This window comes from Hemiscyllium ocellatum, chromosome 3 (assembly GCF_020745735.1).
Source record: "Hemiscyllium ocellatum isolate sHemOce1 chromosome 3, sHemOce1.pat.X.cur, whole genome shotgun sequence".
Lineage (NCBI taxonomy): Eukaryota > Metazoa > Chordata > Chondrichthyes > Orectolobiformes > Hemiscylliidae > Hemiscyllium > Hemiscyllium ocellatum.
In genome coordinates, this window is record NC_083403.1 from 69,746,807 (window position 1) to 69,765,790 (window position 18,984).

Genomic DNA, 18,984 nt, shown 5'->3' on the forward strand with positions numbered 1-18,984 from the left:
GTTCCTTTTATATATTTCCCCTCTCATCTTAGTTTTGAACTCACCCATCCTAGGGAAAATACCTTTGCTATTCACCTTATCTATGACCTCCCAGTCCCAGCAATGTCTTGGTAAATCTTTTCTGAACCCTTTCTAGCTTAATAATATCCATCCTATAGGAGGCCAACCAGAACTAGACATCGTACTCTAAACAAGGCCTTATAAAAGTCCTACTCAACCTCTGTGATGTCCCAACTCCTATTCTCAGCAGTCTGACCAATGAAGGCAAGTGTGCTAACTGCTTTCTTAACCACCCTATATACCTGTGATGCAAGTTTCAAAGCATTGTGTATTGAACCCCTCAGTAACCCTGTTCTACAACACTACACAAGGTCCTATCATTAATTGTGTAAGTCCTGCACTTGTTTATTTTACTAAATGCAACACCTCACATTTATCCAAATAAAACTCCATTTGCTGCTACTCAGTCCATTTGATCAATCAATCAATCTCAATTGATCAAGATCTCTTTGAAATCTTAGTAACCTTCTTCACTGTCCAGTATACCACCAATGTTGGTGTCATCTGCAAACATACTAACCATGCCTTCTTTGTTCTCATCAAAATTGTTTATTTAAATGACAAGCAAAAGTGGACCCAGTATCGATTCCTGTGGAACACTGCTGGTCACAGGCCTCCAGTCTGAAAAACAAAGCTTCATCATCATCCTCTGTCTCCACCATTTTGTATCGAATTGACATGCTCACCATGAATCCCATGTGATCTAACTTTACTAATTAGTCTACCATGTGGAACCTTGTCAAAGGCTTTACTAAAGTCCATACAAACAACATCTATCACTTTGCCCTCATCAATCTTCTCAGACTATCAGAGGTCTTGCACAAACTTAAGGGTTAGAGTCAAGAGCAAAATTTATTAAAGACTGATTCCATGATCAAGTCGATTTAGATTAGATTAGACTTAGTGTGGAAACAGGCCCTTCGGCCCAACAAGTCCACACCGACCCGCCGAAGCGAAACCCACCCATACCCTTACATTTACCCCTTACCTAACACTACGGGCAATTTAGCATGGCCAATTCACCTGACCCGCACATCTTTGGACTGTGGGAGGAAACCGGAGCACCCGGAGGAAACCCACGCAGACACGGGGAGAACGTGCAAACTCCACACAATCGCCTGAGTCGGGAATTGAACCCGGGTCTCAGGCGCTGTGAGGCAGCAGTGCTAACCACTGATTATTTAACCATGCATTTATTTTAATTGGTTCTAATTTGAATATTGCTAAGCAATTTATCTGTACCTAATCAGGTGTAGGTGGACTTCCCAGGGTGTGTACTCTCCTGGACAGAAGTTCTGTTACTCGACTCAGGTCTAGTGGGACTCTTTTGCTGTCTCCATTCCGCTTACCAGCAACAACCAGAATGGCTTATCAGAATCTGAAGAAAATTTTAAGTGTTTGGTGGAGGTGTGGCTTTTTGGGATTTTACTGTGTGCTGACCTCTGTTCAAGATATGTCCTAAGTAGGGCTATGCAATTGCCTTCATTCAGGTGGTGTTCTCTAAGCTCAGTTGGACTGAGGGGTGCCCACTTTCAATGGAATATTATGAAACTCATGGTCCACTTTCTCATTTTCCAATGATAAAGCCAGAAGGAGTGCCTGTCTGAGGGTTTTCAGCTAGTAAGAGCTTTTGCATGGTTACATAATTAATTCCACATACCCACCAGTCTCTCAGCATCTCATTAAGGGTTAAACCTAAGTCACAAGCCACTCCAATCATCTTAACCTAGTCCAAAATCGCAATGCAGAACCCCCTGGTTTTTGAATTGCCGAGTAAAACCATAGCATCTCCAGATTAGAGGAGGCTTAGGGTTTTAATATTTCTTCACTAAATCTGCCAATTCTTGAAAGGCTTTGGTAAATGGTGCCTCAGAGAAAGTGAGGCTCCCAATAACCAAAAAAGCTGTGGCTCCACACACTGTCAGGAGAATTACTCTTTTCATCTGTCCCTATTTGATTTTCCTGGAAGGTGATATATTCTTTCCATGTACTGGCCCCAGTCTTTGATGACAGAATCAAAATAGTCAAGTTTCCCAAATAACAGCATGATGCCAGAAATACCCCAACTCAAAGATGACTGTTGTGGGCAAATTTCTTCGCCACTGAAATAATTCCACAGAGGCTGGTATCTTGTCACCAAGTCACTCTTTATTTACAAATGGAGAGGCCTTGACACTGAGCCAGCTCCCAGAGTGAATAGGATGTCTGGTACTCCTGTTCGTTTTTTTTCTTTTTGTGTAGGTGTGAGACAAAAAAGTGCACAAATCTTTATTCAGATACTCCTGTTCTTTTTTTTTTCACAAATCTTGATTCAATTTCCACCACCAGGAAAATAGGAAAACACCCGAGTGGCCTGTGGAGAGCAGTGCCCTTCACATCAAAGGGCAATGCTGTATGATCAAAAATCTCCTTTTTTTTTAACCCCCACACTATCGCCTAACTGCGGTAGTGCTTATTTTTTCCCCAGCACCCATGGTGTGTGTGTGCAGGTGTGAGACGCAGTGAGAGACACAAAGTGCACAAATCTTTATTCAGATACTCCTGTTCTTTATCGGTTAGCCAGAGCTCCCTGATTGGGCTGTTAATCTGGTCCAATCAGGGAACTCATTCTATGAGGTCCTTCTGGCTGACCTCATTTACAATCACTACATTTTTATTTCATCAGAATCGTACCTTTGGCTCTTTTTATTACTCTCCCCTTTTCCACTGTAGTTTAAAAACTTATTCCTAATATTTCTCACTCCTGATGAATGTTAATCAACTTGAGATGTAAACTCACTCTCTCTCTCTCTCCTCTGGGATACAGCCAGACCTGATGAGTTTCTCCAGCATTTTCTGTGTTTGTTTCAGATACTCAACATCCGCGATATTTTGCTTATACTCTGTAAAGGTTGTTCTGCTATAACGCATGTTTTGTTAATGCAAACTATGCTATAACATAATTGACAACTTAGGGACACTATGTTTCTAAAGCATGAAATTTTAAAACATGTATTGGCTACAATGCAATTCCAGCTCCATTAATTTAAATGGTGCTGCTTTTACAGATTTTCTTATAACACAGGATTGCATGAGAATGGAACTGTGTTATAGCTGAGCCAACTGTATGCTCCAAACTGCTCTCAGTCCGCCCTGCCACTTCCAGTGATTGTGCACATATACTCCCAGGTCTTGCACTCTCTGCTCTTGCACTCCCTTTAAACTTGTACTTTTTCTTTTGCATCGCCTCTTCTCATTCTTCCACCATAATGAAGATGACTGAACAACTTCAAGTATAAGAAATTATCTGCTAGTCTTTGGAGCTTGACCAATTTCAGTGAACAGTAAGAAAACAAAATTTAGAACTGCAGCGGATTTCCAACATTTTCTGTTTGTACTCCTGAAATGTCTGCATACAGAAACAATCTTTATGAGACTTTGTGGTTACTGGTTGGATATTATCTGACCAGGGTTCATTTGAAATCACGGCCTAGGTAGCATATTGTAGCTTCCAGGGTGATCAGCTCAAATTTGGACACCTGAAATATGTCCAACAGTTCCTCTGGGATGAAAGATACTATACCACATTTTCTGTTGAATTTATTCATGATTTTTTGACACTTCTACTTCTTTATCACCTTTTGCTGATCAGTGGTCTTCCTCAGTCTGAATCGAACTATTTCAATTATAGGGAGTGTGAGTGTATCCATCAATGGATGTAGTAGTATTGGATGTGGTGCCATTTAGTCCAGGCATTTTCTTTCTCGTACTGGCACTGATTCTGCCTCTTTATCATGGACTTTGGCCAGTTTCTAATGTTTTCTGTCAAGTTCCTGCTGCTTTGCCAGATAATTGTTATTTTTCTCTTGGGCTTTTCATTGAATCAAGCTTTTTTTAATGCCATCTGCAGTTGGTGTCTGACAGGAACTTTTTGCCAAATTTGCTGCATCATAAGGAGCTGAGAACTTGAGACTATCAATGCTTTTGCATTGCACATAATTCACAAATCCTTGAAAAGGGACATATTCTTTTTTCTTTGTTATGCACATCTACTACAGTGGAGTAAATATCTTGCACATTAATCACCTTAGTTTTCTTGTCTCTGTTTTCATGAAGAGCCGCATTAGCACAGATAAACAAAAATATGCCAATTCCCAAAACCAGTGGTCCTAAGATTTTCAGTTTATCAGAACGTAGATAGCTGGCTACAAATTCAGAAATTTCCAAAGATGAAGTGTCAGCTGTTGTGCAGTTACTGGTGATGTTGCAAGACACTGCAATTGTTTCGGGAATCTTGGAGGCTATGGGCCAGTAGCCTATCAGTACCATTGCAACTCCCCCCAACATCACCAGGATACCAAAGACAGTAACTAAACCTGAAATGGAGCATAACTTCAGTTTGGCTTTCACCATTACCACATTATTCTTCCTTTTTTTGTGCATTTTCCTTGTGTGTTTATTTGCCTGCTCACGAGATTGGAAAGAATCATTGGTCCTGGCTGTTATATGCAGAAGACCTCCTGTTGCCATCATAACTGATCCACTTAATGGCTCAATCTGAAAGGAAAACAATGTTAATTAGTAAAATAATAATGCAAAGGCTTTGGAGCGCAACATTGAGAGGATCTTCTCTCCTAATCTTCATCACTACTTTGATATTAAAAAATCTTTCATTTTGTGATAATATTTGGTCAGCTATAGATCAGTGGGTAGGATCCTTACTTCTAAGTCAGAAGGTTTCAAGCTCAACTCAAGACTTGAGCACAAAATAAAGCTCACATACCAGTCCAGTACAAAGCAAATGGTGTCTTTCAACATCGATGTTAAGCTGACTTGCATCTCAAATTTGATTTTAAAAAAATGCCATGACAACGATTTGAGGAACAGCAGAAAGTTATTCCTAATTATGATTTGGAGGTGCTGGTGTTGGGGGTGTTAGTTCTGGACAACATACTTCAGGAAGGATGTGATGGCATTAGAAAGGATACAGAAACAAAAGAAAAAAAATCATAGGAATGGTTCTCTGGATGGAGAAATTGAAGTAGCTGGTGCTGTTCTCTGATGAAATGAGAAATTCGGGAGACCTGACAGAGGTATTCAAAAGGTATTCAGAAGGAATGTAAACAGAGTAGACCAGCAGAAACTGATCCTATCGAATTCATGAACCGACAAGCAAAGAAGCAATAGTGACATGAGCAAAATCTTTTTATGTAGGAAGTGATGAAGGCAAATGCAATTGAGACCTTTAAAAGACAATTGGACAAGAATCCAAAAATAAAGAATTTGCAGAGTGAAAGAGAAATGGTATTAGAGCAGGATTAGGATGGTTGTTCTTGCTGTGAGCTAGCGTAGGTAGGCTGAATGGTTCCTTTCTGTCCAAGAATTATTCTACAACTCTTGGAGATCACATGTCTTGGCAACAGTAGCTTTAATATTCCATTTTGAGTAGTTTGCTAGTTGTCAAAAGATGGATATTATTGGCTTTTCATTTACTTTCCCAACCTATCACCATTCAGATAATAGTATGCTTGGTAATATGCGACCAAAGTGGATAATCTTACATTTGCCATGCATTTGCCCACTCATTCAATTTGTCCAAATCACAATGGAGCGTCTCTGCATCCTCCTCACAACACACCCGCCCACCCAGCTTTGTATCATGTGCAAAATGGCAGAGGTTCATTTAGAATTGTGACAGAATATGATATTTGCAACTCAGCTAAGTCAAGCAGCACACTAAGATTCAATCAGGTTCAGTTTGAATGAACAACCAGGAAATGAATCTGGAGATAGGGCAAGCCAGTTTTGGCAAAATTGAACAGGTTGTCTTCAATCATTAATAGATATCATAGAAATTCAGAGTGACTGCCATCATTATAGCCACCAGGAAAATCTGTCAGTGTCATGGGATATACAGAGCCTGTGTTGGCACTGTACCTCACTCTTCACCAGTAAATGGAGTCAGAAATGAAAAGCTCTGAGCCTCCTATGGAACCCATGCATCCCGAGGGTTCCTGCAGCAGCAACATCTTGAACAGAGTGCTCTTCGTCGTCTATGCTGGCTGCTGCTGCTCCTGCACCTATCTTCACCTCCTAAGGAAGGCAGCCACATTGGCACACCAGCAGCTAGGTGCAGGGCTCTCTGTGGATATGGCACACACTGGCAACAGAAGGAGCAAAAGAAGAGTCTTCAGTAGCAGGCCCTGTTGATTTGTAGATTAAGCACACTCCTGCAAATAATGAGACTTGCTATACCAAAATAATGAAGGAAATCTTTCCATCATTCATTCAACCACATCTCAGCATGTGCAGCAACTTGGGGAAAGTGCTGTGCTAACTGAGTGACAAATAGATGTCAACAAAAAGGGGAGTACCTGTAGTGATCCAAACACCCACATTAGCTGTTGAAGAGATGGTTTATGGCTTCCAAAACACCATTGCAACTTGCACGATGGTTTGCCTTTTCCAGTGTTGGTCTTTTTAAAATATCATTTCTGTAACTTTGAGATATCCATGTTCAATATGTACATACCAATGGCATGGTTCAAATCGCCTTTGATCAGAATCTGACCCCACAGCACCTTCACTCTGCATGCCCCCATCCAAACCTCTAGGTCCCCTTTGACTTCGTCTGACCCAAGAATCACTCTTTCCCCCTTCAGAATGCCCTGCAACTATTCCTTGATTTTGCAAGCCTGAAAACTCTTAAGCAAGATCTAATCAGAAATTCCCTCACTCGGTGCCTGATCCCCTTGTTTTGTCTGGTGATCCTCCATTCTCTCTCTGTCTGCAGTTCTAAAGTTGCAGAGTGTCCACATCCTGAAATATGTCAATTACTAAACTCTCAGCTTCATGAATGTAGTGAAGGATCCCCAACTGCTGCTCAAACTCCAAAACTGGCATTTGAGCTGTTCTAGGCAGAAGCACCACCTGCACACATGGTCTTCTAGACTGCCAGGCGTATCTCTGATTTCCCACATAGTGCAGGATGTGCCTGAGCTCCCTGGGCATTCAGTCAGTTCTGCTATAATGCAGTAGTTCCATTCTCAAGCAACCCCATGTTATAAGAAAATCGCTTAATAGCAGCACCATTTAAAGTAATAGGGCTGGAATCGCATTGTAACTGATACATGCTTTAACAGTTTGTGCTTTAGAAACAGCGTCCCCAATTCGTCAATCATGTTATAGTGAATTTGCATTGACAAAATGCACATTATAGCAGAATGATCTGTACCTGAATTAAATTAACTATGGACCCTTGTCTTTATTTCACACTTACTCCTTACTCCTAGAAAAGTTGAAATCTTGTTTATCTCCCGAGCCCCACTCAGATTTTTCAACAATCTGTCTGCTTCCCTGCATGGGCCTTTACCTCACCATCTCCTCTCAGTGACACTGACTGACTGTCACAGGTCCTCAATTCCCCCACTGCTCTTACCTTGCAGTTGGATTCTGTCTTCAATGTTTTGCACAAATGTAACATATCATAAAGTATTTATAATGTTTTAATGAACAAATAAAGTTTTAACATAAGTCCTAGAAAAGGCCAAAAATGTTTAATTCAACATTTGAAGCCTGAGAGCTCCACTTCCTGCTTTCTTCAGATGGAAGATTTTATACCTGACCCTAATGCGTGACCTGGAACCTCAGTGAGTGAGAATTGGTTTTACCTAACACGGTCTGCTGTGGCTTGTCACTAATTAGGCACAAGTAACAGTCGTAGCTGACAAAAATGAATGCATAGTTTCAGCACATACAATCCAGTCCAAAAACCAGCTACCTTCAGAATTATACTAAGCTTAGCTTGAACAGTTAGTTTTGAATGTGGGCCAGTTATTTAAATCTGTTTTCCAAAACATTTACAATCTGTGATTATTTAAATCTGAAATCGACTTCTCAGGAAAATAGTTCCAAGCATCAAGGGTGGTTTAAAAAAATACAAGTTGTGAGGATCTATACATATAATGGTGGTGCTCAAAAGAACACATTTGTTTTGAATTGTAACCTTTTATTATTTTCATTTTTATTAGGTATTGGGAGGGTATCGACTTAAATGCGAGCATAAGAGGTATAGTTAGTAAGTCTGCTGACGACACCAAAATTGGAGGTGTAGTGGACAGTGAAGAGGTTACCTCAGATTATAACAGGATCTGGACCAGATGGGCCAATGAGTTGAGAAGTGGCAGATGGAGTTTAATTCAGATAAATGCGAGGTGCTGCATTTTGGGAAAGCAAATCTTAGCAGGACTTATACACTTAATGGTAAGGTCCTAGGGAATGTTGCTGAACAAAGAGACCTTGGAGTGCAGGTTGATAGCTCCTTGAAAATGGAGTCACAGGTAGATAGGATAGTGAAGAAGGTGTTTGGTATGCTTTTCTTTATTGGTTAGAGTATTGAGTACAGGAGTTGGGAGATCATGTTGTGGCTGTACAGGACATTGGTTAGGCCACTGTTGGAATATTGTGTGCAATTCTGGTCTCCTTCCTATCAGAAAGATGTTGTGAAATTTGAAAGGGTTCAGAAAAGTTTCACAAGGATGTTGCCAGGGTTGGAGGATTGGAGCTATAGGGAGATGCTGAACAGACTGGGATGTTTTCCCTGGAGCGTCGGAGGCTGAGGGGTGACCTTATAGAGGTTTACAAAATTATGAGTGGCATGGATAGGATAAATGGATAAAGTCTTTTCCCTGGGATCGGGGAGTCCAGAACTAGAGGGCATAGGATTATGGTGAGAGGGGAAAGATATGAAAGAGACCTAAGGAGCAACCTTTTCACGCAGAGGGTGGTACGTGTATGAAATAAGCTGCCACAAGATGTGATGGAGGCTGGTACAATTGCAACATTTAAGAGGCATTTGGATGGATATATGAATAAGAAGGGTTTGGAGGGATATGGGCCAGGTGCTGGTAGGTGGGACTGGATTGAGTTGGGATATCTGGTTGGCATGGACAGGTTGGACCGAAGAGTCTGTTTCCATGCTGTACATCTCTATGATTGTATGACTCTAATTGTGCTAGTTAATTCTATTGTTGAACTTTTGTTAAATGATTTAATGTAATCTAATTTTAAAATTTGCTGTGAAATTGTAATTGTCTAGCTCTAAACAATGAAGGGAAAGAGATAGTTACTTGAAGATTTAGGATCACTTTAGCAGCTAAAACAATTATTATTGGTGAAATATAAGTGAATTAGTGAAAACAGTATTTGTATAACAAGACTGCAGAAGAATTCAGAAACTGAGAAAGGTGGAATAAGAAGCTTGGAAACAATGAAAATCAAAACATAACCATATATGTTTTTCCAGTGAGATTTTGAAACATTTGCGCTTGAACAGATTTCCATACATTTTAAATTGAAATGCACTAGTATTACTTACTATATAATAACTGGCATTTCGCAAAAAGTGTCTTACTTTCACTCACTTTCTCTCTGCATCAATCTCTTTAATTAAAAGATTCTCACTCTAGAGAAACAAACATCCTTGTTTAATTTTGAAATATTGGTTGTTTATCACCAGATTATTACCACAAATTGATATGCAGCCATACAATTATTGTGACATTAAATCAATGCCATTCCTCCCAGAATCTATAATGCTATAATTTTTAAATTCAAATGTTACTACTGATTCCAGGCTGCCAAAACATAAATATACTTTTATTGCTATCAATTACATGATGGATAAATCTTTAAGATATAGTAGCAGTGCATTGTTTAATACTACCACAGAGACTTTGTTGATTTCCTATGTGCACAACAAATAAAGTAATTAAAAGCCTGTTTGTACATAATGGGTTTATGACATTATTGCACAGTAGAGAGACAATTCTTCCTATAGCCAACAATCTCCTGCAAGTCCTGCAATAAAATATAATAATATTCCTATGAACAAGCTTGTTGAACACAGATATGTTATTTGAAAAGTGTAAATTTTAGTATTCCAAAAGTAAATATCTGTCATATTTTAATATTTGACATTGCACACAAATAGAGCATTTTGCGCATCATAAATGTCTCTACATCTCATTCTATGCAATGTACTGTAAAGTTTAACCTCTGGGTACATCCAAAACATTTAACTAGAAAAAGCAGAAAACTGATGATTGAACTTTTGAATAGAATGTTGCCAATCAATAATTGACCAAAATGGGAGCAACTATAGACTAAAAAAAAATCATTTTCACCTACCTAGAAAGGTTTAGCTCATCTTGGAGCTCAAATCCAATGACCAGATTAGAGAAATTGAGAAAAATATGTCTGTACAACCTTTTCAGCATTGCTAGTGGGTGTTGAAGTCCTCTGCACAGACCAAGTGGAGCTGAGTCAGAGGTTGATCAAATACAGTACAACTGGTTTCTAGTGTTTGGTGGGGGATAAAATAACAAATAATCCAGAGAGAAAGCTTTCATTAGGCATGAGGTTTTAGCCTGCTGTTAGCAGGAGTTGGGCACAGCTTGCTATTTTAGACTTATCCAGTCTATATTTGTTGAATCAGTAGCCTTACTGAATCTGGTACCAGCTTGCGCAGCTAATATTATCCTGATGCTGCTGTTGCTATGATACCGGTCAATGACACAAGATGCAAGTAATTCCCTTCTTTACTCTTTGCCATAGCAGTCTCTTCACATTCTCATTTCATTTTCTACCATTTGATGTAGTGTTTTCTTTGAAATTTTAATTTGGAAATAATGAACACTATTTCTACCAGCTTCAATAAGAACTGCTGTATGATGTAAACATACAAATGCGTCACTGTAAACAGTTTCTAGCTAGGCAGTTAAGTGAATTATTTGGTGGCTGAGTTGGATATATTTTCAAACAGGAGACACTCACACTTAAATTAATCCCACCACTGATTTGATCAATTATTTTAGCAAGCTGAGATAAATAAACCACATGCTATTCTACATGTTAATTAAATTATGTTACAAGTGGGATTTAAAACCATTATTAAGTCTATCCTTCCCATAGCTTTAACATGTTCAGACATGCATTTTTAAAAATATATGTGTTATGAACAATGCAAGCATGCAGATACTAGCAAGTTTAACCATATTTTCAATTTCTTCAGAAGTGCTTGACTTTAAACAATATAGCTAGAGTTATATTTTCGCCATACAGTTTCCAAGATGCTTATAAGCTGGATTCAAAGCCATAATTAGCAAAGAACCTAAAATGTCTCAAATTAATTTACAATTTATTCAAAAATAACAAACCATTCTTACTTTATTGTTGTCTGCTGCTGATTATTGTAAGCAAAATTGATATATTTCCACAGTGCATGCCAAATAATTAGCAGTTTGTAAAGTTCTCTCAAAGAAACCTTGGCAAGTGGATGCAATACATCTTATAGCAGGGAGGGATACTGATCAAGTTTTCTCCTTGATGGTGTCAAGCCTCTTAAGTGATTAGGAGCTGCACTCATCCAGGCAACTGGAGAGAATTAATTTTACACCTAACTTGTGCTTTTGCATATGTTGCAAAAGTTTGGAAAAGTGGGGTGGGTCATGGTGAGGAGGTGAGCTACTATCAACTAAATACCAATTTCTGAACTTCTCTTGTAACCACAACGTTTATGTGGCTGATCGCGTTAGTTTTTTTAGACAATAGTGAAATCCAAGATGTTGATGGTAGGGGATTTAACAAAGATAATGTAGCTGAGTGTCATGGGAAATGGTTAGATTCTCTTTTGTTGTAGATGGTCATTACCAGATGTTCATTGCCTCATGGCATTTAGCAGTTCAAGGAAGTAACTCAGTACCATATTCTCAGGAACAGTTAGGAAGGGAGTAAATGTGAGACTTGCATATTAAATGGCAGAGTAGGCTCAAAGGACTGAATTGCAAACTCCAGCTCCTAGTTCATATTGACCTAGAATTTGTTATTTATATACCTGACCTATGACAATGACATCCCATGAAGAAAGAAAGAAAAGAATATATGAATTATCTCATGGTGGTTGAGATTCAGTTTCCAATTTGTATATGTCCTTATCTCATTTCAAGAACTGTTTTAAGTCACCTTCATTGGTAAAGCCATGTTGACACCCATTATGATTAGATTAGATTACTTACAGTGTGGAAACAGACCCTTCGGCCCAACAAGTCCACACCGACCCGCCGAAGCGCAACCCACCCAGACCCATTCCCCTACATTTACCCCTTCACCTAACACTACGGGCAATTTAGCATGGCCAATTCACCTAACCTGCACATTTTTGGACTTTGGGAGGAAACCGGAGCACCCGGAGGGAACCCACACAGACATGGGGAGAATGTGCAACTCCACACAGTGGGAATTGAACCGGGGTCTCTGGCGCTATGAGGCAACAGTGCTAACCACTGTGCCACTATGCTGCTCACAATATTGACACAAAGAGCAGAATACCATTAAAAGATATTTCGAAAGTAGCTTGTTGACAGATGGTCCTGGGCCAGCATTATGCTGCACAGCTAACAGTTTATGCCATGTCTGAAAGCATTGAGTCCAAAGTAATTATCCTACAGATACAGATTGATTAGGTAGAGATTGACGCTGAATGATAAAGTAAAGATGATAAGATATAGGAGCAAAATTAGATCATTCAACCTATTGAGTATGTTCTGCCTTCAATCATGGCTGATAAAACTCTCAAACCCATTCTCCTGCCTTATCCTTGATGTAACCCTTGATCCCCTTACTAATTAAGAACCTTTCAATCTCTGTCTTAAAGAGATTCAATGACTTGGCCTCCAAAGCATTCTGCGGCAAGAGTTCCACAGAGTCATCATCCGCTGGCTGAAGAAATTCCTCCTCATCTCTGTTCTAAAGGGTCTTCTCTTCACTCTGAGGCAATGTCCTCAGGTCCTTGTTTCTCCTAGTGGTGGAAACAACTTCTCCGCATCCACACTATCCAGGCCTCTTGGTTTCAACTAGATCAGCCCTCATCCTTCTAAACTCTACCGAGTACAGACTCCAAGTTCTCAACTGCTCCTCTTATGATAAGCACTTTATTCCCTGAAATAATTCTTGTAAACCTCTGAACCTCCACTAAGGCCGGCACAGTGGTTAGCACTGCTGCCTCACAGCGCCTGAGACCTGGGTTCAATTCCCGACTCAGGCAACTGACTGTGTGGAGTTTGCACGTTCTCCCCGTGTCTGCGTGGGTTTCCTCCGGGTGCTCCGGTTTCCTCCCACAGTCCAAAGATGTGCAGGTCAGGTGAATTGGCCATGCTAAATTGTCCGTAGAGTTAGGGTTAGGGGTAGGGGTATGGGTGGGTTGCGCTTCGGCGGGTCGTTGTGGACTTGTTGGGCCGAAGGGCCTGTTTCCACACCATAAGTAATCTAATCTAATCCTTTCTTAGATATGGGGTCCAAAACTGATCATGATATCCCAATTGTGGTCTGACTAGAGCTTAATACATCCTCAGCATTACATGTCTGCTCTTGTATTTAGCATTCTTGAAATGAAAGCTAGCATTGCACTTGCCTTCCTAAATGACAATTGAAGTTGCATGTTAACTTTAAGAGAATCCTGAACTAGGATGTAAGATCCTTTGTTCTTCAGATTTCCAAAACCTTTCCCCATGTAGAAAATAGACTATGTCTCTATTTTCCTACCAAACTGTAAAACCTTACACTTTCCTACGTTGTGTTCCATTTTTTACTTCTTTGCCCACTCTCTGTCCAAGTCAGTCCAAATGTTTTTGCAACCTCCCCACTCCCCACTTCCACCTGTCCCTCCATCTATCTTTGTATCATCGGCAAATTTAGCAACAATGCCCTCAGTTCCTTCATCCAGATCATTAAAGTATAACGTGAATACTTGTGGTCCCAACACTGACCTCCGCGGACCACCATTGGGTTAGCAGCTGGCATACAAACTCCTTGCCTTCTGTCAGTCATCCAATCCCTATCCCTACTTTGCCCCTAACACGATGAGCTCTGATCTTATTTAGCAGCCCCCTGTGCAGCACCTTATCAGAAACTTTCTGGAAATTCAAACATATCATGTCCACTAACTCTCCTTTGACTAACGTGCTCATTATTTCCTCAAAGGGTTCTAACAAATGTTCTAGGCATGACCTCCCCTTGATGAAGCCATGCTGACTGAGTCCAGTTTTACCATGGACTTCCAAATACTTTGCAATCTCATCTTAATAATAGACTCTAAAATCTTAGCGATGACTGAGGTCAGGCTAACTGGCCTGTGGTTCCCAATCTTTTGCCACACTCCCTTCTTAGACAGGAGTGTCACAATAACCATCTTCCAATCCTCTGAGCCTCCCTGACTCCAGTGCTTCCTGAAACATCTACACAATCTCCTCAGCTATCTCCCTCAGAACCCTGAGGTGTAGCCATCTTGTCTGGGTGATTTATGCACTTTCAGACCTTTCAAGTTTCCCAGCACCTTCTCCTTCGTGGTGGTCACTACAATCACCTCTGCCCTGACTCTGCTGAAGTTCTGGTATGGTATTGGTATCTTACACCATGAAGACTGATGCAAAATACCTTTGCAAAGTAATCAAAAGTTGGCAGTGATTGAATTAGATATGAATTGCTGCAGATTAATCATGTAGTGACTGATGCAGATTAATCAGGTATAGGCATTGGTGCAGTTAGATCAAATATGAGTTAGGTACAGATTGATCAGATAGGTGTTCATGTAGATTGATCAGGTCAAAGCTGGAACTATCATTTCAGGTAGGAATTGTATATAGAGACTTGTATATTATGATCAGAGTAGAGGCCAGTAATCATCAATCTGATAGGAGCCAACATGGGTAGCATGGTGGCACAGTGGTTAGCACTACTGCCTCACAACACCAGAGACCTAGGTTCAATTCCTGCCTCAGGCAACTGTCTGTGTGGAGTTTGCACATTCTCCCCTTGTCTGTGGGGGATTGCTCCAGTTTCCTCCCATAGTCCAAACATGTGCAGGTTAGGTGAATTGGCCATGCTTTCTTTTGCCTACATTCGTGAAGCTTTTTCCTCATTAGCAAGGTTGTTTGGCATGCAGTTAACCAAACTCCACACCCACTTTACCCATATCACTCAGATGTGACGTAGGGGCATGACCCAGAACTGGTAGGCCTCAATTCTGTCTTAGGGCTCGTAATACTCACAGGCGTGTGTACTGTTTGGTAATTTTCTTTTTAATTTCACTGTTAAACTGTCCGAAAAATTACAAATTCCGAAAACCAGCTGGTTCCGAGGGTTTCGGATAAAGGCTTCTGTAGCTGTAATATTGAAAGAGTACATGCAAATGCTGTTGTTCTCAAATAAGTAGGTCTTAGCAAAAATGAAGCAGTATATCTATGTGGAAAAACTCATTTTGAACTGATTGCAACCACTCACACAGACATTAGGCTAATTTATTTTGTACAGAATACCACTCATGCTCAACCAGTCTGTGCTTGTGAGCCTCAGAAAAATATATCCAGCATGAGCTGTTGTTGGAAGTCATTTATTAAATAATCCAGACTGTGCTGTTATGGACCAGACCAGAAGCCGCAAAATATAGGAAGATGATATGCTAGAACTAAACTTCTTTATTTAGTTGAAGGCAAGTGTAAGGTGGTGTTCCAGATGTAATTTGATTGGGCCACTGCTAGCTTTAAGGAAACCACACTTTACTTTTACAACACATTAAAATACAAGTGAAAAGAAAAACTGGCATACTTTAACTCCATTGAAATACTTAAACAAGATAATATATGACTGAACCACCAGTGGTCAATTGTTCCAACAATCCCACAAACACTCCCTTTGGCAAAAATAAAACTCAGCAAAACAATTCTGGATCGCACATGCAGGATCTCTCCAGTCCAGAAGAAAGAAACAATCTGCACCTTTTGATCTTTAACAGGAAGCCTCACTAACAGCAGAGAACTCCCGTTTTTAGCTTCAGCAGCTGGCAGACCTTTAAATAACTGAAAGCAAAACTGAAAGCCTTCCTGGGTCTATGTGAGACCTGATGCTGCCCACTCATGACTCTTTTTCTTTAAAAAACACATCCAGGGAGAACTCAAAGCTGTTTACCAAGTACCTGGTTGAAGGTGACATTTTGGTAACACCCCTCTGTGAGACAAACAGGAGAAAACACATCTCTCTTCTAGGCACAGTACAATGCTAACTGTCACACAAGAAACCAATTGAAAATCATTAGTCAGGCCTGTAGCATTTGCATAAGCTAGAAGCTACACACCTAAATACTCGGGACTCCTTTTCTATGTGGGAAGAAGGAACTTGTACATACATTTGTACATACGTTGAAGCCTTTTGCTTAAAAAGGTAATGAGGACAGTCTAACTCTGCTGTATCCCCATGGCAATGCCCTGATCAATCAGATTCTACCTACCTGGTCTGAGTAATGACATTCGCTGCTAACTCTTCTTGCTGCTTTTCGATACCAATGAAGGCCCAACCAATCCACACCCTCTTCTCATGCTGTATGAACTTGCATCTCCTTTTCTTTCAAGTCTGTTGTTTAACATTCTGGGTCTGATGAGTGCAAGATGATACATTTCAAATTCTAGTCTCCTTTTAATAATGTTTAAGTTCCATTCTACCATGCATTTACTTATAACCCAGGATGTTACAATGGATAGAAGTACACCCTTCCTGCTGGATGTTTTTGAAAGCATTATTAGCCTGTGTTGGTGAAGAAGCAAATGTTATTAGTGAGCACTGCAGGTTTAATATCATAATTATACCACCAGAGGACCTCAACTGACTTTAATTTTTGCACAGGATGCTAGGTTTACTCAACGACAAGGCAGTGTATTTCTGAAAGCTAGTTTCAGGTTAGAATTACACAGCCATTCCTTTTGGAATACTTAGGAAGACTAATAAATTTGAATTTCTCTTAAAGAAACTGCAAGTGAGAAATTCGAAATTAGGATTTCAGCTAGTCAATTTTCAATTAATTACTGACATAATAAATAGAAGTATTTTTCTGATACTAAAATACCAATACAATCTCAATATACCAAAAAGCGAGAAGAATACACAGCAAAAAAATATTGTAAACATAATGTGGACGGTTCTTGAATATGGATGTTCTGCTCAATATTTCACCTTCTACCACTATTACTAAAACCAGAATATAGCTGCTTGCCCTATTTTCTACATTGCACCACAGAATACACTCCAAAATATTCACTTGGATTTAAACAAATTTGGACTGGCCTTAGGTTGTGACTGCTGCATAAATGCAAATGTTTTTCTTGTCTTCCAGTAGTTCAACAAGTTATCCCATTGTCCTTTCATTTTGGTGCCAGGATTTGAATCTAGATCTGACCAATGAAATGAAATGATGCCATTTAACTGGCCCAAGATGCCCCAATGGATCCAAAAATGGATTAATGGCAGGAAGCAGAAAGTGATAGTTGAAGAGTGTTCTTGAGACTAGAATCCTGTGCCTACAGGCATACCACAAGTTTCAGGGCTGGTCTCCTTATTGTTTGTTGTGTACATTCATGATCTAGATATTGATGTAAATTCATAGAAGATATGAAAATTGGTGGTCTGGTACATAGCAAAGATATCTAGATATCGATGTAAATTCATAGAAGATATGAAAATTGGTGGTCTGGTACATAGAAAAGAGGAAAACCTTATGCTGCAGGCTGACGTAGACAGACTGATCAGATGGGCAGAGCAGTGGCAAATGAAAAGTGTGAGGAGATATATTTTGGGAAGACTAACAAGTCAAGGGAGTACACATTGACTGGTGGGATCCTAGGAATCTCAGAGGATAAGATGGACCGAGATGTGCATGTTCATAGATCCTTGAAGCTAGCAGAACAGATAAATAAGGTAATTAAGAAGGCATATAAGATACTTACCTTTATTAGACAAGGCAATTAATACAATGACAAGGCAATTAATACAACAGCAAGGAGGATATGACAGAGCTGTGAATGACTTTAGTTGGATCACAGCTGGAGTTCTGGTCACAACCCTATAAGGAGGGATGTGATTGCACTAGAAAGGGTACAGAAGAGATTCAATACAATGTTCGCTGGACTGGAGCAATTCAGCTATGAAGAGAGGCTTGATAGACTGGGGTTATTTTCCTTAGAACAGAGAAAGCTGAGGAGAGGATCTGTTTGAAGTGTACAAGTTCTGAGGGGCATAGACAATAGATAATAGACAATCGGTGCAAGAGTAAGCCAGTCTGCCCTTCGAGCCTGCACCACCATTCAATATGATCATGGCTGATCATCCTTAATCAGTATCCTGTTCCTGCCTTATCTCCATAACCGCTGCAAATGTGTTGCTGGTCAAAGCACAGCAGGCCAGGCAGCATCTCAGGAATAGAGAATTCGACGTTTCGAGCATAAGCCCTTCATCAGGAATAAGAGAGAGAGAGCCAAGCAGGCTAAGATAAAAGGTAGGGAGGAGGGACTAGGGGGAGGGGCGATGGAGGTGGGATAGGTGGAAGGAGGTCAAGGTGAGGGTGATAGGCCGGAGTGGGGTGGGGGCGGAGAGGTAACGAGTCTGTTTGAGAACGTGGCTGAAGAGCTTCTGTGCAGAGGAGATGACCTGGGGGGTGCAGTGAGAGAGGGACTCACTGAAATCCTTGTAGAGGGAGGAAGAGAGCTTCTTCAAGGAAGGCATCCTTGTAAGAGGATTCGCAGTAGGTTAAAATCTTCGAGTAATAAATGAGGTCTGCAGATGCTGGAGATCACAGCTGCAAATGTGTTGCTGGTCAAAGCACAGCAGGCCAGGCAGCATCTCAGGAATAGAGAATTCGACGTTTCGAGAAGATTTTATCTCCATAACCCTTGATTCCACTATCCTTTAGAGCTCTATCCAGCTCTTTCTTAAATGAATCCAGAGACTGGGCCTCCACTGCCCTCTGGGGCAGAGCATTCCACACAGCCACCACTCTCTGGGTGAAGAAGTTTCTCCTCATCTCTGTCCTAAATGGTCTACCCCGTATTTTTAAGCTGTGTCCTC

At 40.4% G+C, this 18,984-nt stretch overlaps 1 protein-coding gene across 1 annotated transcript; it reads right to left on the bottom strand.

The window, feature by feature from the left end:
- Nucleotides 1-3,914: 3,914 nt before the first annotated feature.
- Nucleotides 3,915-16,433, bottom strand: LOC132835412 (transmembrane protein 200C-like). The gene is given in 3 exon segments (XM_060854826.1): nucleotides 3,915-4,077; nucleotides 4,079-4,596; nucleotides 16,379-16,433. Coding segments are annotated over 2 exon segments (657 nt in total). The 5' UTR covers nucleotides 4,573-4,596; nucleotides 16,379-16,433.
- Between the last annotated feature and the right edge of the window lie 2,551 nt (nucleotides 16,434-18,984).